Source organism: Euleptes europaea, chromosome 14 (genome assembly GCF_029931775.1).
Source record: "Euleptes europaea isolate rEulEur1 chromosome 14, rEulEur1.hap1, whole genome shotgun sequence".
In the NCBI taxonomy this organism is placed as follows: domain Eukaryota; kingdom Metazoa; phylum Chordata; class Lepidosauria; order Squamata; family Sphaerodactylidae; genus Euleptes; species Euleptes europaea.
Genome location: NC_079325.1, coordinates 29,356,381 through 29,383,362, shown reverse-complemented (window position 1 = coordinate 29,383,362; position 26,982 = coordinate 29,356,381). Strand labels below are relative to the sequence as shown.

General features: G+C 44.0%; 2 protein-coding genes across 3 annotated transcripts in view; one reads left to right on the top strand and one right to left on the bottom strand.

Moving 5' to 3' along the window:
• Nucleotides 1-1,391: 1,391 nt before the first annotated feature.
• On the top strand, nt 1,392-17,064 carry VDAC3 (voltage dependent anion channel 3). Of its 2 annotated transcripts, none has more exons than XM_056859981.1 (9): nt 1,392-1,504; nt 7,693-7,764; nt 8,337-8,386; nt 12,309-12,461; nt 13,066-13,118; nt 13,409-13,636; nt 14,670-14,820; nt 15,853-15,910; nt 16,552-17,064. In XM_056859981.1, exons 2-9 carry the CDS (start codon nt 7,698-7,700, stop codon nt 16,641-16,643), a joined length of 852 nt encoding a protein of 283 aa, XP_056715959.1. In that variant the 5' UTR covers nt 1,392-1,504; nt 7,693-7,697; the 3' UTR covers nt 16,644-17,064. The 2 variants fall into 2 exon arrangements, with proteins under 2 accessions (XP_056715959.1, XP_056715960.1); XM_056859982.1 differs by having other exon boundaries at nt 1,419-1,531.
• Nucleotides 17,065-17,595: 531 nt separating this feature from the next.
• Nucleotides 17,596-26,982, bottom strand: part of IKBKB (inhibitor of nuclear factor kappa B kinase subunit beta) — a 36,198-nt gene continuing 26,811 nt past the window's right edge. The window contains exons 14-21 of the mRNA XM_056859977.1: nt 26,393-26,454; nt 24,908-25,017; nt 23,017-23,066; nt 20,892-20,991; nt 20,225-20,372; nt 19,599-19,726; nt 18,340-18,430; nt 17,596-17,675 (exon numbers count right to left, since the gene is read on the bottom strand). Coding sequence (XP_056715955.1) covers nt 17,607-17,675; nt 18,340-18,430; nt 19,599-19,726; nt 20,225-20,372; nt 20,892-20,991; nt 23,017-23,066; nt 24,908-25,017; nt 26,393-26,454 — 758 coding nt within the window. The 3' untranslated portion in view covers nt 17,596-17,606. The remainder of the gene's footprint in view (nt 17,676-18,339; nt 18,431-19,598; nt 19,727-20,224; nt 20,373-20,891; nt 20,992-23,016; nt 23,067-24,907; nt 25,018-26,392; nt 26,455-26,982) is intronic.

Here is a 26,982-nt window from a genome sequence, read left to right as displayed (position 1 = left end):
CAGGCCCATGGCTGCTGACAAGCAGATTGATACACAAAAGCACCAATGCACATTAAATGTCTACTTCACTCTCATTAGCATAACCGATAGATATTGGCCGAAGGCGTCACTTAGTGAGTGCCTGATCTTGTGAGCTCGGTAACCAGAAACAACATTCCTGAAGATGAAGGTAATTCAGAGCTCTCTCCTGGTGAGAGGCCGTACCAGGCACAGAGAGCATGATTTGTTGGTTCATGCCAACTTCCCAAAGCTTCCATGTGTGTGTGTATGAATACATAGTGTCCTAAACCAGCCCTTATATCTGGGCATTACATCTGGAGGTCTCCCATCTAGGCATCGATCAGACCCACGCCTGTCAGCTTCAGCAATGGTTGGTGTATCACGTGTCTCCCAGCCACACCCTAAAACACTGAAGGATACGCAGCTCGCTCAAGCGACCTTGTCTTAGCAGTACATGACAAGCGTCACAATCTTGGGATCACATTAATAGAGGTTTAATTACAACGCAAACTGAACCCCCGCGCACGTCTCCCCGGAAGCAAAAGATCCCTGTTACGAAGCCCACCCCATCCCCACTACCCTTTTGTTAACAACAGACCAACACGGCCGGCAGGGCGGGACGATTAATAACAAAGGGAGACTGGAAAGAGAAACTGCTGAATTACAGTTGATATTCAAACTAAAGTCAATGCATTTACCTGGACTGAATAAAGACCTTGCATTCATGGCTCATGACCAATGCTGATTTCTCCACACCCATCTCTCCCCTGGACATCACAGACTCTTCTGCATACCACACCTCATCCCATCACGCCTGCTATTCACATTGACATACTGTTAACATTTCCATACTAACGATTGTCTGAATTCACTCTCCTCTACTTAAAGACCGATGGAGTCACATTCTAGCTGTATCTGAAGAAGCGAGCTGTGGCTCACGAAAGCTCATACCCCGCCAGAAAATATTTTTTGTCAGTCTTTAAGGTGCTACTGGACTCCTGCTCTTTTCTACTATCCGAAGAAGCGAGCTGTGGCTCACGAAAGCTCATGTGTGTGTGTTAAGTGCCGTCAAGTCGCTTCCGACTCATGGCGACCCTGTGAATGAAAGTCCTCCAAAATGTCCTATCCTTGACAGCCTTGCTCAGATCTTGCAAATTGAAGGCTGTGTCTTCCTTTATTGAGTCCATCCATCTCTTGCGAATGCTCACACCCTGCCAGAAAATATTTTTGTCAGTCTTTAAGGCGCTACTGGACTCCTGCTCTTTTCTACTAATAACACACAACAGCGATGGGAGGAGGAGGAGAGCGTCAGCGCGCCTGCGCGGCGGCGAGAGGAGGAGGAGGAGGAGGGGGGGTGTTTGTTGAACGGCGCGCGCATGCGCTCCATGCGGGAAGGGGCGGGGCCGGAGCGAGGCCTGGAGCGTTACGCTTGCGTGGAAACGGAGGCGAGACCTTCAGCTTGACAAGAAGGGGCGGAGGAGGCCTCGTCGTCGGTGGCCTTGAGGTGCGGGAACCGGCCCGGCCCTTTGCAGTGAGGAGCGGCGCTTCGTGGGTCCCCTTCCGCCGCCGGCGGCCTAAGAGGGGCTGGGAAGGTCCCGGGGGGGGGGGGCAGGGCAGGGAAGTCCTTTCCCCGCCGCTGGCTTAAAGCGCGCTTCATTGGCCTCTCGCGTCCCTGCCCCGCCTTACTCTGGTCAGGCGGCGTGGAGGCTGCCCTGCTTTCACAACAACCCCGCGAAGCGGTCCACACGCCGAGAAGGGGGCGGCGGCGGCGGCTGAGCGGGGTCTCGAGCTGCCCTTCGCTAGGCTCGTCTCCCTTAACTTGAGGGTCTTTCGCAGAGGGGGGGGCTTCCCCAGGCTCTTCGTCTGCCCCCCCCTTTGCTTGCCCTGAGGGTTGTTGCCAAGGTCTGGGGTCACAGAGGTTTCTAGGAGGAGGGCGTTGTGTGGGTGATGGAGGGGCTGGGTGTGGTGGGGGGCATTGGTGGGGGGGGGATACAAGGGTTTGCATGTTTCACCGGCCACAAAACAAACTGGTGACCAGCTCAAGAGACCCTAAGTGGACTGTAAGGTGAAGTTTTTAATGGTCTAAAATATTGGCCAAGCCTTTCACGGTCAGAGTTCATTGGTTCTTGTGGGTTATCCGGGCTGTGTGACCGTGGTCTTGGTATTTTTAATGGTCTGTTGTGGACGGTTCTGCAGTAGTCACATGTGGGGGATCTGGGTGTTTGGTCTGGGTTTCTTAGGGCTTGGCAATTTACGAATATGTGGGGCAAGACCTTTTTTTTCTCCACTTCTGTGGAGAAAACCTCTGTGGTTCTTGTAGGTTATCCGGGCTGTGGGACCGTGGTCTTGGTATTTTCTTCCCTGACGTTTCGCCAGCAGCTGTGGCAGGCATCTTCAGAGGAGTCACACTGAAGGACAGGGTCTCTCAGTATCAAGTGTGTAGGAAGAGTAATACATAGTCAGAAAGGGGTTGGATTTGAGCTGAATCATTGTCCTGCAAAAAGTATCAAAATCAGGACAATCATTGCAGGACAATGATTCAGCTCAAACCCAACCCCTTTCTGACTATATATTACTCTTCCTATACACTTGGCACTGAGAGACACTGTCCTTCAGTGTGACTCCTCTGAAGATGCCTGCCACAGCTGCTGGCGAAACGTCAGGAAAGAAAATACCAAGACCACAGTCCCACAGCCCGGATAACCGACAAGAACCGATGAACTCTGACCATGAAAGTCTTCGACAAAACCTCTGTATTTATCTTGAACTGACAGTGCTTCTTCACATGTGCAAGTTGCTGCTGTTTGTGCTTTGATCGATAAGCAGCGCTGTATCTGTGAATTAGCGGTTAGTTGCTTCTGAAGGGTATGAGTATGTTGGAGGACTGGTGGGAGATTATTAATACCGTTTGTGTTTGATTCTTTCCCCAAGGAACTTGCAGTAATATGCAGGAGGGTTGTTCCACATTTTGTTCTCCCAACAATCCTGAGAGGTGGGTTGGACGGAGAGTGTATAGCTAGCCCACTTTGGGGAACTTTGATTACTTTGGGGTAGTCAAATTTGCCAAACAAAAGAAAATAACGCCACACCAGTGGGCAGGAGCCCTGACCTGGATGGCCCAGGCTAGCCTGATCTTGTCAGATCTCAGAAGCTAAGCAGGGTCAGCCCTGGTTAGTATTTGGATGGGAGACCACCAAGAAATACCAGGGTCGCTGTGCAGAGGAAGGCACTGGCAAACCACCTCTGTTAGTCTCTTGCCATGAAAACCCCAAAAAGGGGTCGCCATAAGTCGGCTGCAACTTGAAGGCACTTTACACACACAGTGGGCAGGAAGGACAAGAACAAGGTGCAAGGTAGTTTATTTAGCCCTTTTAGATTCCTACACGTTTCGCATGTAGCTACATCAGGGGATCTTTTGTAGAGATTTCTCAACTCCCACCTTGAACAATTCCCATCTTGAATTTCAAGGTGGGAGTTGAGAAATCTCTACAGAATATCCCCTGATTAAGCTATTGCAAAATGCTTTGGAATCTAGAAGGGCTAAATAAACTCTACCTTATACCAAATTTGCCAAAGATAATTTATGACAAAAAGCTGCAGTTTTAGTTTGGATCCCCCCTAATTTGATTCTTTAGCCGTTCCCCTATATTGGTGGCACAATTTGTTTAAACTGCCTCAAGGGCCAGCCCTGAAAAAGCACTGCAAGATAAAACCCTGTTTTTGAAATCTGAGAAGTAAGTCAGGAGTGAATTGAACATGTACAGAGTGCTATTTTATCATTAAATAGCTGTAACCTGTCTTTAGTATTAAAGTGTTACTTGCTTGGCATTAAGGGTCTTGTTCCTGAAGGACATACAGTTTTTATGTTCAGCTTGTTACTCAGACAGTCTGCGTGAGAGACCTGGGGAGTCACAGAAGAGTTGTGAAGTCAGCAGAGCTGTCACAGTCCACACAAGAAAAGGATGTGCAAACCCCCAGGGCAGTTTGGTATCATGGCAACTGAGTAACAGTTTTTTTCTTAAGTGGCACTACTGCTATTTATAAACAGCAGAGTCTTGTAGCACCTTAAAGACCAACGGATTTTTCGTGGCATAAACTGGCAGGGAAAAAAGGATTATTTTGACAGTGTACCATTCATTCAGGCTCTGTTCATCGGTGCAAGGTATAAAACTGTACCTAAAGGGTGGGATTCTTTGTGGAATATGTTAGAACAATAGAGAAACTTTCTTATTGGAAGAGAGAGTTAGGTAGTGTGATTAGACCCAGTGTCTTAGTCTGTGCTAGGAAGTGTAAATTGTGTCAATTTAGGGATTGCTCCTATCCTGCTTTCAAATTTGGTTGTCCTTTTTTGGCATTGCAAACCACATCAAAATACGGTAGTTGCAGATCTGAAAAAGTGGTATATGAACAAAGCACATTAGTCAGAAGGACAGGTAAATGACATGGTCACCTCTAACGCAAAAAGTTTTAGCTAGTGCCACGTGTTGTGAAATGCTCTTGAATCTCTACAGAATTGTTAAAAGAACTTGTAGATAATGGTGAGGCTTAAAATGGATCTGGGAAAATGGTGAAATTCAAGGCCAGTTTAGGTAAATTGTTGTATTCAGAATGCATTATTGAGGCCAATAGTTACAAAAGTTGCTTGCATACTGTCGATTAGATTTGTATTTTTCTATGCATTCCGTAGTTGACATTGGAAATCAGTAGAATCCTTCTGCTGTTCCCAGTACAGAAAATGAACTTTCTTAAGCCGGGATATGATTCTCCTTCTCTTGTGTCTTATACCATAAGCTGGAGACTGTTCTGGAACACTGAATAGGTGCCATACTTCCTAGTGTATCCAAATGGAGTAGTGTGTGATGATAATACTTGGGTAAGGACTATTTTGCACACATTTCTTTATATGGATATAGGAAGTAGTACTGGTACATTTGTCTTTTTGCATCATGTGTAGATCTCAGTATGTGTACAAATGGCAAAACAGATATAGATTACTGCACACTGTATATAGCGGATATGAATTTTTCTCCATGTATGTGTTGGAGAAGTATCATGATCAAAGTGGCCTGTTCTCTGTGCCTCTCATTTGGGAACAATGTCAGTAGGAGAATGGTTTTAACTTGCTATATTTCCTGGTTCCAACTCTCTGCCTTCAAGACAGAACAGGGTATACATTTCTGTGAGTAATCCATGTGCCAAATTTAGTGGGGGGGATAGGCTGAGTGCTTTTCAAAGACTTCCACCTGAGTTCAATCCCAATGGAAGTCAGTTTCAAGTAGATAGCTCAAGATTGACTCAGCCTTCCATCCTTCCAAAGTCAGTAAAATGAGTACCTGGCTTTCTGGGGTTATAGACTGGGGGAAAGCAATGGCAAACCACCCTGTAAACATAGTCTGTCTAGTAAACGTCATGATGTGATGTCACCCCATGGGTCAGTAATAGCCCAGAGCTTGTACAGGGGACTGCCTTTTCCTTTAAGAACATTATAAGCAAAGAGTAGTAAATTCCAAAAATGCCCATTTATCTCTTCCCAGAATGATAGTGTTGAGCTTGTAGCTTTGAGAGAAAATAATTTGAATTTGGGTGTTGCCAGCAAGCATGAGTTATATTTTGAACCTAAGGAACTATTCCTATGTATGTGGAACTATTCAGAAATAATTTAAGTAGGACATAAGTAAACAGCACTGAATGTGATTGCTTCTAAAAAACAACATAGCACCAGATGTATATAGTATTTCCATGGAATCTATTTCTAATCATGAGTTTAAGAAATCAAATCTGGGATTAGATAGTACAATTTTGAGAATATGAAATGCACATTTAAAAGTTAAAATTGATATGAGCCTAAGGTCGTATATTGAATAGACTTTTGTGGTATAATCTCTAGCACAGGTTGCATGGTACTTCATCTCTAACTTTGCATGCATTTCCCCCTATTTGACAGGTGTATATAAGAGCTAGAGGAGACTCCTTCTGTAGGTTCACGTTTGAGAAGTAAATGATTTAGGAGCTAAATTGTCAAATAAGAAATCCGCAACCATGTTCGGCTGTTCTGGTTCTACTACTACTTCTTCTAGAGCCCGAGGTATCTATATGTATTCTCATAGAAGTTGAGATGGTACAGGTAAATTGTTAGAATTGTTAAAATAATACATGCACTGACAAAGGGGTAAACTACCTAGCCATACACAACTGGTTTGCTAATGTCCTTCATGGCAGAGATGTGCAAATCAGTTCTGTGCTTGGCTAGTGCTGTTCTTTGAGAAGTGATGTTAGAATCAGTATAAAGCAATACTAGACTGTTTGTCAAACAAAGGTCAGAAGAATACCCGCTAGCCTCCCAAAGGGTACATGGGAGAAGAGAAGCTTCATAATAGTGGTAAAGCTACTGTACAGCCATATTTATATCTCTCCCGTGGCACAGAGTGTTAAGCTGCAGTACTGCAGTCAAAAGCTCTTCTCACGACCTGAGTTCGATCCCGACGGAAGTTGGTTTCAGGTAGCTGGCTCAAGGTTGACTCAGCCTTCCAGCCTCCTGAGGTCGGTCAAATGAGTACCCAGCTTGCTGGGGATAAAGGGAAGATGACTGGGGAAGGCACTGGCAAACCACCCCACAAACAAAGTCTGCCTTGGAAACGTTGGGATGTGACATCACCCCATGGGTCAGGAATGACCCAGTGCTTGCACTTTACCTTTTTACCTTTAGTGCCAGAGACATAAGCATTTTGACACTGGAAAAAGAACGATCAATTTAGTGTGTTACTTTTAATTACTTTAATCTAGGGTCTTAAAGTTAGAATATTGCAACAAAGCTACTTTTCAGAGTAATAAGGCAACACAGTGCTGTTACTGAAGTAGCCATGATGACTAAATAGGAACAGATGAAGCTGCCTTATACTGAATCAGACCATTGGTCCATCATAGTCAATATTATCTGCTCAGACTGGCAGTGGCTGGCCAAGGTCAAGGGCAGAGGTCTTTCACATCACCTACTACTTGAGCTTTTTAACTGGAGATACCAGGAATTGAACCTGGGACCTTCTGCAAGCCAAGCAAATACTCTACTGCTGAGCCATAGCTCCTCCCAAATGGAGCCTCACCGATCAGAAGCAGTAAATCTGTGATTACCAGAACTGGAGAAAACAGGCGGCACCCATGGCCTCCAAGCGCAGTTTGCAGGCATCTGGTTGGCCACTTAATGAAGCAATGTACTGAATTAGATGGACCATGATCTGATCCCGCAGGCTGTTCTTACATTCCTGATTTCTTTGCACATTCAGCTGCCAGCCGTCTGGAAACTCCAACCCAAGAGAACTGGGACCCAAAACTTTTACAGTTGATGGAGGCAGTAGTTCTTGTCACAAAGGAGGCAGACTGTTGTTCTTGGATCTGTGCACAGGCTTTAAATGTGTGTCATTTTTTGGTATAACATATTGTACCTTGGAACAAATATTGCTGGAGTTTCATTCCACTAATGAATTGTAGCTTTCCCCCCTGTGTGTTTTGGGATAAGTTGTTTCCCCCCCTACCACTGCTCTTCCTGGAAGGAGGATCTCCAAATACAGGTTTTTGATTCTTCATTATGCATTACATGTAACGTGGCTGTAAGCTGATTGTCATTCCATTCTTAGATTATCAGCATTTATTTTTATGAATGAATAGTTACTTTTAAATCTGTACTGTCTTTTTCAGATCCCATGGCTATCCCACCACCTTACTGTGACCTGGGGAAAGCTGCCAGGGATGTATTCAACAAAGGATATGGTATGTAGTATAATCCTTTCATTTATTCTGGTCTGTTTTAGCACTACATTGGCTGACCATAAAGGTTACAGGTTATCTGGATTGCGGAAGTAGTACAGTAGCATCTTTACACTGATATTTATCCTTGAGGGCTTTCCAGGTATGTTGACTGGGGATGCAACATTTCTGGAAATGCTGACGCTGCAGGCAATAATTGAAATTTTTGGAAAAATTAAAATTAATGCAATTATGTTTAAGAACAATAAAATGCACTCAGTTAGTGACATGCACAATTGGATTGTTTGATATATTTATGAAGTATAAATGTTTTAGTGTTATTCAAAGAGTAATTACAGCAATGCTATGTGCTAGGGTGTATGTTGTGCCAGTCGGGGAGACCGGGGGAAATGAGTTAAAAGTAGCTGTGGGCACTCAGTTGAATCCTCTGATTGCTGCAGTGAGGAGTAGGAACCAGGCAGAATTGCTGCCCCCTGCCACTGTGGAGCTGCATGCACTATTGGAAGCCTCATATTGCTGGAAGTGGGGGTAATTTCAACATGATGAATAAGAAACCCATGTCTTGGCAATTTCAGGGTTTGGAATGGTCAAATTAGATTTGAAGACCAAGTCTTCCAGTGGAGTGGTAAGTAACAAAGACTTTGCTGCTGTGAGAAGAGAAAGCTGGTGCCTTATAAGTCCTAACTTGATATCACTGAAGTGACCCATGGGCATCACTGCCTTCCATAATTTCTACTTCCTTCAGAAATGTGATTAATAAAGAGGTAGCTCCCATTCCATGCCTCCATATAATGTTAACTGTGTGTTAAGACTCAGCCCTTGTATAGTTTAGCATTCCTATGTGTTTGTAAAGTGCCTTCAAGTCGCAGCTGACTTATGGCGACCCCTTTTGGGGTTTTCATGGCAAGAGACTAACAGAGGTGGTTTGTCAGTGCCTTCCTCTGCACAGCAACCCTGGTATTCCTTGGTGGTCTCCCATCCAAATACTAACCAGGGCTGACCCTGCTTAGCTTCTGAGATCTGATGAGATCAGGCTAGCCTGGGCCATCCAGGTCAGGGCATTCCTATATACTAGCTGTTAATAAAACATGAAGTAGTCTTTTAACTGTCAGTGGGTGGTCCTCTTGACTGCCGTGTTCAAGATGGTAGAGTAGAGAGACATAGTTGTGTAAAAGAATGCGGAGCTCTAATGACAATGGAAAGGATCTGGCTTTGCAAATGGAAGTGGACTGCAAATGGACATTTGAATGAATCAGTCTTTATTGATGGATTAAATATGTTAATTACTAACACATTTTCTCCCTTTTCCATGCAATACTGATTCTCGATGTTTATTCAGCTGGTAAGAATATAGTGTGTTTGCTTTTGTGCCTTTTGTATGTTTTTCCTTAGTGTTCATATACTTAGTGTTCATATGGCCATCTGCCATGCCTGTTCCAGCAGCAGAACTGGTGACCAGGCATGAAGCACTGCAGTTGAGCATAACTCCTGCTGCAGCATTGGTCCTGGAAGTGGCTACCAAAGAACTGGAGACAGGAGTGTAGTCAGATCAGAAGGTTACATCTCTAGCCAGACTCACACCATTTGTAGTATTATTCCAAATATAGAACTTGGCTTTTGTGACTGCATTATTTATTTAATTTCTGGCAATAGTTGTTTGAGTTGCTCAGGGTTTGCCAGGTATTGCCCCCCCAAAATCACACATAGCAGCAAAGGAAAACTCCTGTGCATGTGTTCAGAAACATACCATTACTTGTTCCAAAGCAATCTCAGTATTAAAAACAAGGTTTGGGACTAAAGTAAGCCATGGTAGTTGCAGCAGCTTGTATGCACCTTCTGGCAGGGCCTTTCATGTGCATCTTGACTACACAGAGCAGAATCCATGGGTCAGAATCCAATTTTGGGTTGTTGTTTTTTAACTCATTTAGCTTTTAGCTGAGAAGCTTGAAAAATGTGTGGGTGGAATATAAATAACAAATGTCCAAAGTACAGAGAGCCTTGTGGATGTTTTTTAGTGCGAGGTGTAGCATTTAAGGGAATCTTTCTCTGCCTTCTGAGTTGGGCTGAATCGTCATATCAGATGCACTTTTTTCGATCTGTGTAGTTTCACTGCAGAAGTTGGGACTGATTTATTTTGTGCTCCCGGCACTGCTGAGCTCTTTTTCTAGTTAGCTTATTGTGTGTGCCAAGGCAGAAGCTTCAGATCCTGCTATTTGCCTTCCCCTTTTGATCTCTGTCAGATGTTGCCAAAGCTTTGAATTGTGACGTGTGTTTTACTGAGTATCATCTGTGTGGTGAACTGAAATGTCAGAAGCAGAATTTTCTTAGACCTGCCCCAAGTTCATCAACAAGTGTCCCTTGTGTTTTGCCTCACTCATCTGGCTTCCCCTGGAAACTGGAACGTTTTCTTTGTCACCCCACCTGGTGGGATCTCTTTCCAAAACCACATGTAAGGCCCTTTCTCTTTCGCCTTCAGAAGGGCTTGCAAAGCACTGCTTTTCTAGAAGACTTCCTCTTGATTATTTTGACTGCTGTTTAATGCTGCTTTGGGAAGCTTTTGTGCTGGGCTTGGCCTGGTTGATGCTGTTGGGTCTTGATGCATTTTGATAGGATTGTTTGCTTCCTTTCAAGCACGTTATTAGTTGCCTTGTCCTACCTGTGGAAAGCGGGGGATAGACATTTTTCCAAATTAAGTTCAAACTAGCAAAGCTGCATTAGTGATGATCCTCTCATCACATTGCTCATGGCAGTTGTAAGATGAATAGCAACACATGTTAGAGGCACTCTTTGCTCACCCTGAGGGAGGAGACCTTGTTCCAGCTGCCGGGGAAGCCTTCCTTTTGATCACATGACAGCGGGGTTCTTTTTCTTCTGTGCATAGTTAAAGCGGAGATTCAAGTAGTGATTCTCCTCCACTGGTATCTTTTCAGCTGCCTGAAGATGAGATGGAAATTATTTTTTAAATAACTGGCCTTTGTTTGAAATTCCCACGTTTTAAACATTACAAAAATGACAAATCACAGATATTCCCACTCCTGTAAGTTGAGGGGAAAGCTGCATTTTGAAACCAATTCAATTATCTGATTTAGAATTTCCTTTACTTTTTTTTTCTGTTCCTCCTGGATTGGTTTCTTGTTTTTGGACAGTAAACTGTTGTCAGGAACTTGTTTTAAGAAGGACCTGTTGGGCAACATTACAGCTGACACCTACAAACTAAGTACTGTAGAAGAATAACTTGAGACAGACCTGGACCTCACAGTATAGCTGTAGGTTAGAGAGTTACTGACAGTGATCAGCTTATAAATAGCCTGGGTGCCCTTGAAAGAGAACAACTGCTTCCTAGCAGCCGCAGAAAGCTGATGTTGTCTCCCTTACCCCCCCCCCCCCCAGGACCAAACTAGATATGGCATTTTTAAATTAGTCAGATCTGGGTTCACCGGAGCAGACTCCCTTTCCTGATAGTTACAAAGTTTGAAAGTACTGCAGAGGCCCTGTTTTGGAGAGCATCTGCTTGGCATGCGGAAGGTCCCAGATTCAATCCCCAGCACCTCCAGTTAAATGGATTAGGCAAGTAGGTGATGTGAAAGACCTCCGCCTGAGACCCTGGAGAGCCGCTGCCGGTCTGAGTAGACAATACTGACTTTGATGGACCGAGGGTCTGATTCAGTAGAAGGCAGCTTCATGTGTTCATGTGTTGGATCGAGACCATGGTGCAAGAGGAGCCATTTCTACTTGGGGAAAATGGCATGGGGGGAGGGGGAAAGGCAGAAGTCCCTCCTCTCCCCTATGCCATTGCCCCATCTGACACAGGGGGTTACCGCACTAGTATTCCCAGCGATGTATTAAGAGTTTGAAAGCGTTATAAAAAATACTGTTCGCACTTTGTTTGGCCCCTTTAGCTGTGAAGACGTCTTCCAACCATTTATAAGCCATGGTATCCAAAAACCCTTTTAAAGCAATGTTTTTTATGACATTTTCAAACTCTTAATACATCGCTGGGAATACAAAGTGCGGTAACCCCCACAGTCTCTTGCAGTGCTTTAAAAAAAATTCCCGTGGCTTCTGTGGGACTGCAGAGAAAGAGCCGGGGTCTGGGAAATCCAGACCTGATTTGCTGAAAAATGGCACGTCTACTTTTATCCTAAGTGACTAACACAGACACATAGTAGGCAAGGTGTTCAGTAAGAAATTTTGTCGGTCAGTGGTGCTTATCTGTCTTGCAAAACAGGATGTTCAGCTTGTCTCTTTGCAGACCCTTCAGAGTTTTATAGATGCTCTGATTTGTCTGTGGAGCTTTGGGACATATCAGCTGCTCCTTTCACCAAGTGAAAGGAGTTAAGGCAGGTCCATTAATGCAAGGGGGTGGTTGTCAGGACCAAACCTTTTTGCTGGTTGGGGCAGAAGAGCCGAATGGGTTATGTAAATAAATGTCATAAGGTGTGTTTGGTTGCTGTAACCCATGTTGCTTAGGCGCAGTTAAGCTTGTGTGATTTGTCAGAATCACGTTTTTAAAAATTTGAATATCCGCATTTGGGGTATATTTACAGGAATTTACCACAGCTGGCTCTTCCAACACAGACACAGGCAAGGCCTCAGGCAACCTAGAGACCAAATATAAATTCAAGGATTATGGACTTACATTCACCCAGAAATGGAACACGGACAACACCTTGGGGACGGAAGTGGTCATGGAGGATAAGGTAAGAAGAGACGGCATCTGAGAGAACTGGAGGAAATCAGAAGGCCACTGTGTGCTTCCTTAATATGACCGATAAAAATCTTAAGATTGAGGGGAACAGGGGAGGCACCAAAATGTGGCTGCTGGTAATAGGCAACTAGAATAAACTAGGCAACTAGGTGTAATAAAAAAATTGAAGAGGAGAAAAAGGAAAATAATAGTACATCAGGTCAGTAAAGGGGATGTACAACAGCCGAGTGCAGTTAAAAAAAATGCATTCCATCATGATAAAATTGAATATGGGAGATAATGGAACTGTGCCTCGTTTTTAAAGGCTGAAAACTTCGAAACTCTTTGAATGCCACAGATTCACTGTGCTAATGGCAGTGCTTTCTGCCCGCAGAAGAGCCCCTTGTACTGTAGCAAGGTACTTCTGTTAGTGGAACAGATCTGTGGGGTCCAGCCCTTTGAATCTCTAGAATCTTCATCATATATTCTTCTTGGCACATGTAAGTTATGGTGTCATTTACATATAGAGAGCAAAAAAAGCTGAGTGGTAGTTCGAGTGAGAGAAAAATGTAACCTACCCCTTTGGATGTTAGAGTATAATATCTCTTCTCTTTCAGTTGGCTGAGGGACTGAAGCTGAACCTTGAAACTATGTTTGTACCAAACACAGGGTAAGTATACGTCCTTTGTAAGGCGACATGCTTTAGCTATGTCTGTTCCCTGACAGATGGGGAATGCATCACATGCAGCCAGCTGCTACAGCTATTAGAGAACATTGGGAGGAGATTTTTCCCTGTTTATTTGAAAATAACTGTATCGCAATGTTCAAGTACTTCTTCATGAGATCAGGTAGCGCACAGATATACTTCGCTGCCAAATTCTAAGCTTTCTGTGTTTAAGTTTAGAAATGTTGTCTGTCAAATATGTATTACACAAGGTATTCAATTTGTTCCCTCTGCAGGAAGAAGAGTGGGAAGTTGAAGACAGCCTACAAACGAGAGTATCTAAACATAGGGTGCAATGTCGACATTGACCTTTCTGGGCCTACTATCTATGGCTGGGCTGTGTTGGGCTACGAAGGATGGCTTGCCGGCTACCAGATGGCTTTTGACACAGCCAAGTCTAAATTGTCACAGAATAACTTTGCATTGGGATACAAGGCAGCAGACTTCCAGCTGCACACGAATGTGTGAGTATTGCTTTGAGCTCAGAGATCCAGGCTGCGACTAATAACAGAAACATGTCCTTTGGCAGGTGTTGATTTCAGGCGGAAGGAACTGAGCTTCCCCCTTCCCACACCTCTGATTAGATATTCATATATAGCAGGGGTGGGGAACGTCAGGCCCGGGGGCCGTATAAGGCCCGCAAAATCATTTGGTCTGGCCCTTCATGAGTCCTGGCAGATCTCTAGCTCAGAAGGATGCACCCCTGCCTAAATCTTTTGGTCCCAGCTGGGGTCAGCAGAGCTCAAAAGCGAGTTGTTCTGTGTGGCAGACGCTCGGAGCCATCTCCAGTCATGCCTCTTGGCTAAATGTTTGACCAAATACAGCAGGCTAATTTTTAAGTTGATAATTTTGTATGGCCCACAAATGATGTTATAAATATCCAAATGGCCCTTGTCAGAAAAAAGGTTCCCCAACCCTGATATATAGATTCCCCCATCTCTTGAAGCTCTGTTTCTGTGACGATCTCAAATCACACTGTGTTTTTGTGAAGATGTATTGCTTGCATCATCAGAAGTAAAGTGAAATCTGGGGGGGGGGGTTGGATATGGAATTTATAATGGAGTGGAGGAATGTCTGAGCAAGAAAGGAATATATTTTCTATATTTAAAGCTGCTGTTAGCCACTGTGAGCCTGAGGATAGAAGGAAAAATCTCTGTAAAAAGAGCTAAGGTACTATGGTAGGGTGTGGGGGCCTGACCTGAATGGCCCAGGCTAGCCTGATCTCCTCAGATCTCAGAAGCGAAGTGGAGTTGGCCCTGGTTAATATTTGGACAGGAGACCACTAAGGAATCTCAGGGTTGGTGTGCAGAGGAAGGCAACCTCTGTTACTCTCGTGCCTTGAAAACCCCACGGGGCCACCATAAGCTGGTTGCAACTTGACGGCAATTTACACACACACACACACACACGGTATGGGGGATGTTGGGAGAGAGAATATGGCTGGTGGAAGTGGGGGCAGTCAGTATTGAACTGACTCTTCGCATCTCTTACAAACAGGAATGATGGAACTGAGTTTGGGGGTTCAATCTATCAGAAGGTCAGTGACAAGGTTGAAACATCTGTAAGTCTTGCTTGGACTGCTGGCAGTAATAACACTCGGTTCGGTATTGCTACCAAGTACCAACTGGATGATAAAGCTTCTGCCTCGGTAAGAATTTTAGCATATATATTGTGGAGTATACTATGAATGTTACTTGCTAGTTGTGTGGCACTGAGACAGTCCCTCCCCATTTTCCCTTTCTTCATGGCTGTCTTGTAGAGAGATCCTCATGACTATGAAAGCGCTCTGTTACCTCTATAAAACAATGTAGTGTTGAAGGGTTGGAAGGCAGCAAGTGCAAACTTCAGCACATACCAGCATCTTTTAGAAATGCATTCCCCTTGCCTTGCAACATACTAACTATGAGCTGTCTGGCAAGATGATGCTGGAAGAGAAGAAAGAACTGTTCATTAGGGTCATGAAGCATAGGCTTGGTCTTCACATGTAGCAGAATTGAGGTAGAACGTACTATTTCAGGCTGTTGGTTCTGAGGCCCGTTTAATGCTCCTCCATGTAGTAACTCCCTGCAAATAAAAATAATCTGCAATGGAGAGGAATGTAGCCCTTTGCTAGGAGGCCTAGCCCTTCACATGCTGTGGTAGTCTTCCACTTTGTAAGCGATCATTGTCATACGGGCACTTTGAAACATGTCATGCCAACACTGCAGTCTGAAGTGATACAGTCCATTTTGTCACCCTAGCAGTCTTCCTTCTCATTGCTCCCTCATTCTGTTCCGTCTCTAGCCCAGGCCTGAATATTTTGACAGTTGCAAATTAGTTCTTACTGAGGTGAACCTGTGGGCTGTACCACTTCAGACCACAGGAGTGGGCTATCATGATTGAATGCTCTTCCATGTAGAAAGCTAGATAGTGACATGTCAAGTTAGTCCCTCTTGCCTCTGAAGTGGTACCGCCCAGACCCAAGTCGGCCATGTCAGTAAGAATTTGGCCTTACTGAGTTTAAGGAACATTTCCAGGTTGGCAATTGCATAGCTATTACCAGTGTTCTCAGTCTTCCATGCCTGTCGATGAAGCTCTAGGGGTCTGCCAACTGTCTTCTGGGGAAAGTGCTTATGTCTGCATTTCTTGAAAAGGAAGTAAAAACCTGTATCTCATTCCTGTTTCTGATTTTTCTTTAAAGGCCAAAGTTAATAATGCCAGCCTCATTGGACTTGGCTACACTCAAACCCTACGACCTGGTATGTTGATTGCTGAATGTATTAAATACTTTAGTTTCTTAGTATTTATATCTCACCTGTAAATCAGAATGTATGGATATAAGAGATGAGTTTACGTATGCCCAAAGCTATTACAACAAACAAATTCAGGGGAGACAATACATTCTGTGTAACCAAGACATTTTTGATAATATTTACAGAATCATGGCTTTATATCAGTTAAGCAAGTTTCTCGTTCTTCTGGGTACAGTGATAGGCTTGAATGTATGGGGGCAGTACATGATGAAATATCAGAAGTCAGGGGAGTGACAGAGGAGGATGGCCATAGGTTAATGTGGGTGAGACTGTGGGACCTTGATGAGCTTCTTGTTCATTCCTCTGTTGGTAGAATTATAAAAAACAAGCAAATGTACAGAATGCTACTTTTAATTGGCGGTTGTTCTCAGAGAAAAATGGGTGTGGGTGAAAGCTACAGCAAGCAAGAGAGCACTCATCTAAAGAAATTGATCAGCTAGTGGGCAGCCTGTCCCAAGACTGATTTTGTAACTGAAACCTGGACCACTCTGCTTCATAACTGTCTTATTGGGGGTCTTAACACTTGACTTTTCCTTGTTATACTTTCCTTACTGGATATTTTCTAACACTTACTGTGTTTCTGCCAGGTGTGAAGTTGACTCTCTCAGCTCTCATTGATGGCAAGAACTTCAGTTCTGGTGGTCATAAAATTGGGCTGGGATTTGAGCTGGAAGCTTAATGCAAGTTTTGATGAAGTATTAGATCTTTATTTGGAAGATGAAGGAGAAAACAAACCCCACATGTTCTGGCCTTAAACTCTTCTGTGAAACTTCAAAAAGTGTGAACTTGATATTCTTCCAAAGAATTGTTGTAACCCCAAACATTGAAGTCTGGAGAGTGCAAACCACCATGAAGGGAATACTTGAAGGCATGCATGGAAGTTGTAATGGTTGTGCTACATTTCAGTTCAGTTCCACAGTTACTTTAAAATGTGTTCCTCAGAGGACAGCATAGCATCCGGTGAAAGACATCACCCCCCATCCTCCTTTGTTACCACATCACATCCTGCATGTCCTACACCTCATGACTGGTCTCTGTACTGTAGTGAAAACTTTGGTTTTGCATCAAAGCGGAATAAATCGAACCACATTTGGAACCTATCCTGTGTATGTGCTTACTGCTGCCTCTTTAGCAACAAAACACTGATGTTAAGGACCATGACAAAAAACGCAGAAAAAACGGGTCTGGGGTGGGATCTGGGAAACCCAGGTTCAAATCCCCACTCTGGCATGGAAACTTGCTGGGTGACCTTGGGCCCGTCACACACACTGCTTCAAATCTCTCATGGATTTGCTCCTTCACTGAGTTTATATGTGCTGACCGGCTCTGAAAAGCTGCTTACTGTACTGGACCCCTCCAGGTCTACCTGCAGTGAGTCAAAAGCCCCCTCCTGAACTGAAGATGGTCTGTATGCACGAGGGCAACTTAAAAGTACTAGAAGAACCCAGGTAGACACTTCACTCAAAGCAGTACAGAAAATCAGTTTTATGTACAGATATTTAAAAGATTTTCAGGTAGGATAAGTCTCTCTACGTAACCACGCGTAATAGATTTCCTACTGTCAGAATGGCCTTGCAGGCGGCAGGTCCCTCAGTACAAAGATCACATTGGGCATTAAAAACACTGCTCAGTTGAATGTTTTTCACATCTGAGTTTGTTCTGGGTTATCTCGTTCTTCCGCTTGAAGTTTCAACCAACTCCAGTCCAAAGCCTAAAAACAAATCAAATACCAAATTAGATGCATCTCACCCAAAACCTACCCATCTCCTTTCCCATATTCTAAATATGCTACTCCCTCTGCCAAGAGTTTGTTTGTCAGAAGATCTCGAGGAATACAGTTAAAGGTTTGGCTGTATGATAGAGGAAGGAGATCTATTGAAGGTTAACTGTCTCTTTCCTCCCCCCTCCTTAGTTACTAAGTATCCAATACATTTTTAAAGAGAACTAATCATGGACTTTATTTTAAAGATGAAGAGCCCTGTGGTGCAGAGTGGTAAGCTGCAGTACTGCAGTCCAAGCTCTGCTCACAACCTGAGTTCGATCCCGACGGAAGTCGGTTTCAGGTAGCCGGCTCAAGGTTGACAGCCTTCCATCCCTCCGAGGTCAGTAAAATGAGTACCCTGCTTGCTGGGGGTAAAGGGAAGATGACTCAGGAAGGCACTGGCAAACCACCCCGTAAACAAAGTCTGCCTAGTATACACCAGGATGTGACGTCACCCATGGGTCAGGAATGACCCGGTGCTTGCACAGGGGGCCTTTACCTTTTTAAAGATGGACTTAGCCACATGGGAACTTCTTACTCTTTGGGGCCTCTTTCCTTTACCTCAGCACTTATATAGTAAAAAAACAACAACCCCCGAAACTAGCGGTGTTACCATAAAGCTGTGGTCTTGATCCTTCATTGTGTCAAGCATCACGTTCTCTAGCTGGCTGCAGAGGCTTTGAGATTCCATCAACAGCACCTCACTAAGAGACAAGTTACAGAAGATCTGTGTAAAAGAGTGCCATGCAAGTACAGGGAGAAGTATTTGTTACAGAGAAATTCCACACTGACTGATGCACAGTTTTTGCTGAGATCTGAAGAGCTGCTTCAGCTCCCCCAAGAGCCCTCTGAATTTACCATATCAGAATCTACTTTTAGCTCTCCACAGTTTCAAAAGCAGATTGCTGGAGGGGGCGAGCTGTTCTTCACAGAGAATGTCTGACAACCCCATGAGTTCTTTAGCTTGTTTCTATTAGACAAAGTCGACAGCTTTCATAAACAGGCACTTGAAGGGGAACTTCTGGCCCTGTTGCAGAAAGCAAATTCATTAACTGGAAATCTTGCTGGTCTTTGTGCTACTAGATGCAAGTCTTGCCCCTCCAGGCAATCTGCTTTTGAAACTGTGGAGAGTTAAAAGTAGATTCTGATATGGTAAAGTTATGATTGAGTCCTTTTAGTGTAACTGCAGAATTTGAACACAGAAGAGGGAGAAATAGCCCTCGATGATATTAAAAGACTGTAACTGCTATGTTAGAAGTTTATACTAATGAAATACTTTCTTCCTCTGCTAGCATTTTCAAGTGCTTTAGGAAAGGCTTTTTGTGTGTTGTGTGATTTCCAGAGAAGCCCATGGAGTCATGTAATCCTGCACCCTGTGGCATTAACTAGACTAAGTAAGCCCTGTGCTACTGTTGACACATTACTCCCCTCCCTTTTATGAGCAAGAGCTATTTTTCTGGTTAACAATGAGGCACTAGATAACTCTATATACTCCCCCTTCCTTGTCCCCCCTCTTGTTAAGTGTATAGCTTTATGAAGATGGAGTTAAAAGTTTCCAAAGTTTAGCTGTCCTAAAGACAGAGAGGTAGTTATTTAAGTCTGCTAAAATGGGAGTCCTATGGCACCTCTAGTGTTAAAAAAAACTTGTTAGTCTTCAAGGTTCCATGAGACTCCAAACAGATTTAGTTTGTAGTCTTATTGTATAATTTATTTTCTACATATAGTAAACTTCCAAACAACCAAGTGTATTGTGAGACTGCTGCTGAAGTAATTCAAGCACTCAACTACAAACCTTCAGGCAAGAGTAATTTACAGCAACATCATTACAGAGAACCAAAGTACAGAAATCTGAACAATCACCTCTAACATTACCTTTTAAGCACAGGTTCTTGTAAATTGCCATTGGGGGCTGAGCCCTGCAAGGACAGCTGACCAGGGTTACTAAGGCGTGATGTGTTCATGCTGTCTGGGCTGCCACTGACAGGACCACGCACCTTACTCTGCAGGGAAGGGAGAGACCAATTAACTTTTCTGCGCACAGCAAAGTGGAGAAATAAGAGTTTTTTTTAATTCAGTGGGAAGTGTTGCTGCCACCATCCTTCCAGGTCTTGGGGAGGGGAGAGGGTGTGTTAGCAACCAGATTTTAAAAGTCAGATTAAGGCTGCAGTTTTCACACTGAGTTCTCTCTAAATGAGAGAAGCAGAAATAGCAGGGAAAATCCCTCAAATTCCACCTATGGCACATTCCTCATTAAAGTAAGTTTTAACCAGTGTCTCAGATAAACAACCATGGCCTAGAACATAATCAGCTGCTACAATGCACTGGGATTCTATGGGAAGCATGCAGAAGTACCTCAGCACAGGAGGAGGGGAGTGTGTTTGTGTAAAGGCAGAAAATATCTGCAAGTTGCTTGATTAAGGGAAGGGAAAGCCGATCCAGATGTGCCACCTGGTCTTCTCTCAATGGGAGGAAAAATGTTTTTTCCCCACTGCACTCACACAGGCAATTTTCAGCAAGTTCCACAGCTCTTTCTGCCGTTTCTCCTGGAGCCCGATAACCTTTTTCTCATCTTCATTCATCAGACGCATCACCTCGTCCACTTTAGGAAACAATTTCAGTGCCTTTTGTTTGCACACGACTGTATTGCTGAAAAATGACAGTCTAGTCACCAGGCAGCAGCTGACTCCTGAGGCCAGCAATGGGCGAGATGAGAGATTACACCGCTCACTGGCATCATTGGTATAGCATGATGCCACTGCTAGCCTGCAACAGTCTGTGCATTGTGTGGCATTCTGCCTGTTCCAGCTTTATTCCAAGTAACCAGCATAACCTAGAATCAGAGTTGGAAGGGACCACCTGTGTTATCTAGTCCAATCCCCTGCACAATGCAGGAAATTCACAACTACCTGCCCCCCCCACACCCCCAGTGACCCCTACTCCATGCCCAGAAGATGCCCAAGATGCCCTCCCTCTCATCATCTGCTTAAGGTCATAGAATCAACATTGCTGACAGTTGGCCATATAACCTCTGCTTAAAAACCTCCAGGGAAGGAGACTTACCACCTCCTGAAGAAGCCTGTTCCTCTGAGGAACAGCTCAAACTGTTAGGACATTCTTCCAAATGTCTAGACCTTCCCCCTTACAACATGTGGTTTGGGATCCTACCTGAGCTGCGCATAAAGAAGGCAAACTTTCTTTTCAAAGGTCTGGATTGCCTGCAACAGCAGCCGTACCACGTCCTGGCAGTCTCCACTAGTCCTTTGATCTAGAGAGAAGTGAGATATCAAAAAGCAGGACAGGGAGAGGTCATTTAAAAAAGCACAAGCAAAAAAATCTCATATTGGGGGGACAGAGCTTGGGCAACACACACTGTAATGTAATGAAATAAACACCATCTTCTATTTCTGTCATCACTATGAATGAAGATATTAATAATCCATTTTATATTTGGGGGCATATTCTCAAATATTGCTCAATGAAAATCAGAACCAATTGTTATGGTCATTTTAGGGCTATAGTGATATTAGGCTTACAAGAGAGGGAGAGTTGACTGCATGGAAATGTAGTTGTTAGAGCACTTTACTCTGTTCTCTGACTTAAAGTCTGGCACTGCTAGGTTTTCCAGTGCCACAGTGGTTTGCAGTGAAGCTACAGCATGAATAATCCACACATCACTAAACTGAAATGTTCATGCAAATCAGCCTTTACACACTGGCACCCCCTCCCCATCCTTTATTCACACACCACCAAAGCAGTTACTGAATGTTAAAGGTGGAGATTTTATTATTAATAAATGAGTATTTGTATTATTTATACAGCACCATCAACATTCATGGTGCTTTAATAGAGTAATAATCAAGAAGATCTCTGCCCCAGGGGAATTTACAATCTGAAATTCAACACAGAAGAAACAACAAAGGAAAGGGGGAAAGGGAGAGAGAACCGAGGGGGAAAGAAAGAAGTGAAGAATGTTAATTCCTCCCACAGTTTTAGGAAGGAGTTGCGCTGGAGGCTTTACTGATGGGACTAGAGAAGGCATTGAAGGAAGTGATGGTGGCATCACACACCTGTTCAGGGAGCCAGATCCGGATGTAAGGGGGAGGAAGGAATCCTTTGGGGAAGCAGGAGATCTCAAGCAGAGGTTAGCGGAGCTTGTGCTGGATCCAACAGCAGACAGGAAGAGGGTGAGCACATCCACACATCATTGGATACTGTGCTATTGTTTAACTATTAGCAATTATTTGCAACTGTGTGGACAAGCTGGTCCAGTTACCGATTATTGTTATAGCCCAAGGATAGCATAATTGCCCATGATGTGTGGGTGCAGGGGTTTAAGGAGAGGGCACTGTGTGGTCAGAAAAACTAGGAATGAATTATTTTGCTGGCCGAGTGCTAGACAGAAATGAGAGGGACTTCAGTGGGACACCAAAGAGGCATCAAGGCAAAACCATCTCCCTTTTCAACGTGTGTTCACAAATTTACATTTATTTGTTTAAAACATTTCTGTGCTGCCTTTCTACCCAAATAGGGTCCCCAAGGCAGTGAACATCAAAGCATTTCTCAACAGTAAAACATTACAACAATATTTAAAATAGTGTGTGTGTATATACAATATTTAAACAATGCAATAAAAACATATAAACACCTAACACACCACACACCTGCTGCCAGAAGGCAATGATAAAGGGAGACAGAAGAGTCTCCCTGGAGAAGAAGTCCCAAAATTTAACACACAATCACAAAGGTCACAAAGAGTGGATGGGTAGGTTCAAAGGAGAAAAGGCAGTCCTTAAGGCATCCTGGCCTCAAGCCATACAGGGCTTTAAAGGTCACAGCCAACACCTTGAATTGACCGTGGACGCAAATTGGGAGCCAATGTAGATGGAACAAGACTAGAGTGATATGGTCCCTACAGTCAGCATTCTGGACCAACTGTAGCTGCCAGACAGTCTTCAAGAGCAGCCCCATGCAGAGTGCATTGCAGTAGTCTAATCTTACCACAGTGGCAATTCTATGTTACTTCTGTCTTCTGTACTTTGTAGGAAAGGAGACTGTTTAAGGAATTAGGAAAAGGGAAGGATGGACTTTGTGAGCTTGGGGAGAAGTAACAAGGTTTGTAAACCAGTAGCTGCACAGCACTGTAAAGTTACACCAGGCTCAAGAGGACAAGCAGGGGAACAGAGGTGGGAGAAAGAGCTGCTGACATCCAGTCTCGCAGCCCTTCCCTCTTCTCCCACTTGGGCTCCTTTGGAAGAAGGCAGCAGTACTGAAATGCTGTGAAGCCTTTTACCTCTTGGCTTTTCCCTCAGTCTTCGATACAGGTCCTTGGCTTGCTCCTCCCTGCAAAAGCAACAAGAAACATGACACCATCCTGAAGAATCTGTATTTTAAAATAGTCTTACAGAGTTTGAGAAACTGACAAATTCTGGAGACAAGCTGGTAGATTTCTGAGTAGTTGAGTGTGATGGGTTTGTTTGTTTCGCCAAACAAGTGTTTCAGAGGAAGGCCTATCAGACGTCTTCCTCTCTTGTCCTAAAACAGTCTTACTTTCACTGTGTCTTCAGCAGGAAGAAAGGGGGGAAATGAGAGGCAGGGGGCTATGTTGTAAGCTGGGCGACAAGGTTCAAGGCTCTGCATGGCCCTCTCTGCCTCACTCCTCTTCCTGTAAGACCGAAATAGTGGTGATCCACCTCACAGGGCAAAACACAACAACAAAATAAAAAAGGCCACAAACAGCTTTTCAACTGCAGTTATGCATTGTAGCATTGCCCTGGTGGATTGCCCCCCTCCCCTCATTTGCCTTCTCTGGCCACAGTTCCTATCTGTTTCTGCTGACAGGGCTTCTTCCACAAACAGAGCCTCAATCCCCTTTGCTGCATCACTTCTCTTCTTGACAGTGACCTCCTCAGTCTCAGGATGCCTGGGACAAGGGAGAGGTTTGTGCAAAACCCTAAGTTCTGGCCCTTACAGCATTTGAATTAGTGCAACAAACACAAATGTGTTGGTTGTTTACTGATCAAAAAATTAAAGCCCCCCTATCTCAGCGATTCAAGATGGCGAGCAGTAGTTGTAGACAAACAAGACCAATCACAGACCCTGAAGAAGTCTGATTTAGAATACAAATTTTCACAGCAATACAGGGTTTGTATAGTAGTGACAGGGTGAGTGTTAGGCCCAGTTTATACACCCAGCAGAATCAAGTTGGAAAGCTGAACAGTAGTAATAGAAGTAGTAGTAGAAGAAGAGTTGGCTTTTATATGCCCACTTTCTCTACCACTTAAGGAAAATCAAACCGGCTTACACCCTGTGAGGTAGGTGGGGCTGAGAGAGCTCTAAGAGAACTGTGACTAGCCCAAGGTCACCCAGCTGGCTTCATGTGTAGGAGTGGGGAAACCAATCCGATTCACCAGATTAGAGACTGCCACTTATGTGGAGGAGTGGGGAATCAAACCCGGTTCTACAGATTAGAGTCCACTGCTCCTAACCACCGCTTAACCACTACACCACATCAGGTTGAAAGGGGGGGCATGTCATAGGTTCTGAAGTTGATTTCAGAAGAAAGATTTATACAATCTGAAGAGAAACCAGAATACTGAATTCAATCAACTCACCTTCTCACCTGTAATAAGAAATGGTATAGCTCAGGGGTCCCCAACATGGTGCCTGTGGGCACAATGGCTCCCACTGACACCTTTTCTGGTGCTCACCAAGTGCTTTTAGGAAGTGGGTGGGTCCAGGTAGGGGTTTTGCCCAGCAGGGCTTCTGATTGGCTATGCAGATTTTTAAAAATGTTACTTTGGCAGCAGCTGCCACCACAACACAAGGATCTACATTACTACTAAAGTTAAGCTGTGTCAATCATTGTGTGGCTGGCTCCACCTCCTGCGACAGCCATTTCGCTGCTGTGCCTACCATACCATGTCAGAATTCCAAATGTGCCCACAGGCTCAAAAAAGTCAGGCACCCCTGGAATAGTCCATGAAAAGCTTTAACCGCTTGATTATGTTAAATGTTAAAACAGGCTCTTACTGCTTGTCATGTTATAAGGATTAGATGACCAACCAGTCCTTTTTAACCTTGGAGGCCCATGACAGCAATCTGGGGAAAGGCATGCCAAACTGATGAATACTAGGGGAAATAATCCCTTGAGAAATGATTAAAACCACAGCAGCATCCCTTACAGATCATCCAAGGAGTTCCCTTGTTTGCGGCCCTGTGGGATTCTCTGCAGGTCCACAATCTCTGTCTGCAGAGCCATTGTCTTCTTCACCAGCTGCTCAACTTCCTCCTCCTGAGAGACAAAGACAGACATGGGAGCAACAGTAGCTTGGGAACTGTCCCATCATGTGTTGAGAAACTTTCTCTCAGCAGCTTTGGTTTAGTATTGATTCATCTTGAATGTCTCTGCAGAGCTGAATCTTAAACTTGTCCCTTAATCTGTCTTGTTTTTGCTTTTTTTTCTCTACCTCTTCTTCCCGCCCCCACACCTCTCACTGTGTAACTTGAGACAGTGCTTGATTCTGTTCCTCCTTTTTATTCTTTCATTAATGTCAGATCTAAGTTTTATTGATTTCAGCTCCTTCATATTTCAAAATTACACTAATTTTGATGTTGATACATTTTAAACATTAGCTGATTCCCTTATTCCTTCTAGACTTGATGCCTGTAACAATTTACTTTGATTTTCTCTCACTCTCATCTAAAACTTCCATTTCGAGTTCCACTCCCTACCTCCACTTTTCTGTGCATAGTTTCTGTCTCTCTGATTCTCTCTACAATGGCTTTCTTTTCTTTATCGTAGTCATCTTCTTTTGCTGATATACAATCAGTCTTCATTATTTCTTCAAGGTGCCCATAGTGTCTACATACTTCTGGTGCTTTTTCGCTCTCTAAACCAAAGGTTTATCTGTTTAAGCCACATCTGAAAACTTTTTGTTTTAGACTTCCGGCTGGAACAGCAAGCCGAAGGGATGTGTTTTTTCACTGTCCCTAATTTTGCCTCCCGCACTGGGACCCTGATCAGGGCCAGGAGTGGCTCTACCCATTGGTGGTCCTCCCCTCTCCTTTGGAGAGCCCGGAGGGCTGGCTGCCATGGCTACAACTGTGCCCAGCGCAGTTTTTCAGTGTGGAGGTCTGTGGATTCTTCTGGCAAGACCTGCCTCAGCCATCTTGTGTGAGAGAGTGCATGTGGGCGAGTGATTTATTCCCTGATATTAAACACCTTCGTGAACCGGAGACTACCAGGAGCTGGGCTAAGCACTTAAATCTTAACAAAAATTTTTGTTTTAGTTGAGCCTTTACCTCTTGATTCTCGTCTCCCCTCTTCTTATGTCTTAATTCCTATTATTTCTTTATTTTATTAGACAGTGCATAGCACGTGTCTTATGTTTTAACTTTCATACAGTGTCTAGATTTTTAAGGCGCTTTATAGACAACAAGTATTATTACATTATTTTAGCTCAGAAGGGAAATAAGGGTACTCATCAGTCCCGGCCTAGACCAATAATCTGCATCTTTCCCCTGAAGTCCAGAACTGTAGGCCAAGCTCTCTGCTGATCAAAAATCATTCCTACTCTCCTTGCCAATTCATGGGATCTGGCTTGATAACTCAGAGAGCAAGGGAGATACTCAATGAAGCAATGAACATTCAAAAGGTGGAGACATACTTGCCCACGGAGTTCCACGTCTTGCTCCATCTCCTTCCAGGCAAGCAGCAGTTTCTCAGAGGCTGTGAAGGGAACATAGCAATGTTTTTCGAACTTCGAACCAAAAGAACCTTCCAAAATCAGGAAAATATCCACTTGAGTCTTCTTAAGGGTAACAAAGAACAGCAGAGATTCCTAATTGGATGGTGAAGCCAAGGTATGGTAAGACAAGACAGGGGTTTAGGCAAGTTTGTCTCAGTGCATGTATTACATTTTACAGAGATGATATCACAGGGCCTCAGCTGGCAATTAATTTTTAACAGAGTTAAGGCTGAAGGGCCAGTGAAGCCTCCTTTACTGGTTGCATTAGGAAGGGGAAGGTTAGAGATTTTTTTTGTCAGAATGTTAGTGTGTCCAAGAATATAACAAAGGAAAGGGCAGTCAAATGTTGGGAAAGTCCTAAACATTTAAACATAAAATAATGACTTTTGAAAGTATGGCAGGTAGCAAAGTTATCAAATCTAACTGACAGTCAGTATGGTATAGTGATTAAGAGTGGCAGACTCTAATCTGGAGAACCGGGTTTGATTCCCCACTCCTCCACTTGAAGC